Source organism: Triticum urartu, chromosome 6 (genome assembly GCF_003073215.2).
Source record: "Triticum urartu cultivar G1812 chromosome 6, Tu2.1, whole genome shotgun sequence".
NCBI classification, from domain to species: domain Eukaryota; kingdom Viridiplantae; phylum Streptophyta; class Magnoliopsida; order Poales; family Poaceae; genus Triticum; species Triticum urartu.
The window spans coordinates 8,284,649-8,286,741 of NC_053027.1; the positions used below are offsets into that span (position 1 = coordinate 8,284,649).

General features: G+C 50.6%; 1 protein-coding gene across 1 annotated transcript; it reads right to left on the reverse strand.

The window, feature by feature from the left end:
* Positions 1-7: 7 nt before the first annotated feature.
* LOC125514271 lies at positions 8-1,176 on the reverse strand. Its single transcript, XM_048679579.1, has 2 exons — positions 545-1,176; positions 8-475 (listed from the first exon to the last, which is right to left on the reverse strand). Exons 1-2 carry the CDS (start codon positions 1,047-1,049, stop codon positions 372-374), a joined length of 609 nt encoding a protein of 202 aa, XP_048535536.1. The 5' UTR covers positions 1,050-1,176; the 3' UTR covers positions 8-371.
* Between the last annotated feature and the right edge of the window lie 917 nt (positions 1,177-2,093).

Below are 2,093 nucleotides of genomic sequence, written 5' to 3' on the forward strand. Positions count from 1 at the left end.
TCCATTTAAAAACTGTACAGTAGCTTGAGTCGCGCTTGAGCAATCCATTTTCCTTGAGGAACTTCATAACATAGTACCGGGGTCTGAGCCGGCCCTCCAGGCTGTAGGTGAGCAATGACGGCTGACGAGCAATGTAGGACGGTTTCAACCCCACCTCAGAGATGAGGAACACGGACCGGCGCTGCAGCATGTCCTTTGACCTCCTCAGCACAAACGGACCCTTGGACACAGCAATGCGCACCTCGGCATCCGACCATCCAAACGTCTTGTTCAAGTATTCCATTTTGGCGGCGATCTTCTCCTCGCTGACGAACGCAACATCCCGCATAGCTTCCCCGAACATTCCAGAGCCGCGAGGCACACCTAAAGCTTCAGCGCTGGCCACCATCGCCCGGATTCACTCCACGTTGGCGGTGAGCATCCTTGGCATAGAGACGGCTAGCTTGCCAATATCGCAAGCACCTCGCGTGCACTCCTGCAGTAACCCGACATTCCGCTTGACCACCACTGCCGTCGAGGTTACACGAGAGGAGTTGTTGGTTACCTTTGAACGCCCGGAGGAATCCCTCGAAGGAGCCCAAGAGGCGGATGTAGTAGTGCACCTTGGAGACGACGGATTTGCTGCGGAAGTGGTTGCTGGCAGCGAGCGGGACGAGTCGCGCGATCTCAGACGACGAGAGTCCGAGGCCGGTGAGCCCGCCGACGATCGGGGACAGGGTTCTCTCCACGCCGGCGCAGAGGAACTTGGGGTCCCTGGCCACTAGGGCCGCGACGTCGGAGATGGGGATGCCGAGGTCGGCGAGGAAGGCGAGGACGGCGTCGGGCTTGGATGGGGACCTCAGGTGGGAGAGCTTGGCGGAGGCCTTGAGGGCCTGGGCTCGGGTGAGACCGCAGGTGTCGACCAGGTACGCCTCGACGGCGAATCCGGTGTGTGGGGAAACGGCGGGCGCGGCGGTGGTGGCGGAGAGGAGACGGCGGAAGGTGGAGCCGTGAGAGGTGGTGGAAGAGGAGAACAGGTGCGCGAGGACGCAGCTCCGGAGGCGGAGCATGGCGGAGGGGACGGTGTGGCGGCGCCGGCGGCGAGGGGATTGGGGAACGAGCGCCGGCGGGGGAGGGGATTGGAGAATGGAACGAGTGCCGGCGGCGGGTCAAGTGGGCTTTAGCCCAATATGTGAGTGAAGCCCAGCTTTCGGCGCCACGCCCGTCCATTCTCACTAAAAAATATAGCTTTCTCTCTCTCTAAAAAAAACTAAAAAATATAGTAGCTTCTGTTAACGACATTTATTTTCTATCTAAATTTGATTTCTTTTTTTTTTGTGGGTGATTCTAAATTTGATTTCAACTTGAATTTCTTACATGACAAATCTACTACAGTGCGTTTGTAAAACAAAATTCTCATGGTGAACCGAACAATTATCCGGTTATAGAAGCATGAGAGCAGATAATTTAAAGCCAATTCAGACCATTGAAAGAGATCTCTCCTTACAAGTATGAGCCACATACTTACACACAACCGGCATATTTTAGCGTAAGTACTAACTTTAACTTCTATCTTGTGGATGGCCGTCAAGTGTAAGCTCAGTTTGTACTTATGTACTATACTCCCGCAGTCCTTTTCCCATTCAAATTATGGAGCACGTGCTAATTGATATATCACTGACCTCACTTTACTCACTCGGTCTTTGTATTCATGTATAATAAACTATACGACTTGGTTGGATCAGTACTATTATTTATTTTCATTTTTATATCTTAGCTAAAAATATCACTCGAGCGGCAAAGTCTGCAACCTTCAGTACTGACAGTTTTTGGGCGAAGTCTAGCAAAAATCCTATATTGTCCATGTTGATTAGTTTTTTTTCCTTCCCTTATGCATGTTGAAAATATCACTCGAGCTGCAAAGTCTGCAACCTCCACTATATTGTCCATGTTGATTTTTTTTCTTTACCTTATGCATGTTGAAAATATCACTCAAGCGGCAAAGTCTGCAACCTTCGGTATTGACAGTTTTTCGGCGAAGTCTAGCAAAAATCCTATATTGTCCATGTTGATTAGTTTTTTTCCCTTCCCTTATGCATGTTGCTTGAAAGCTT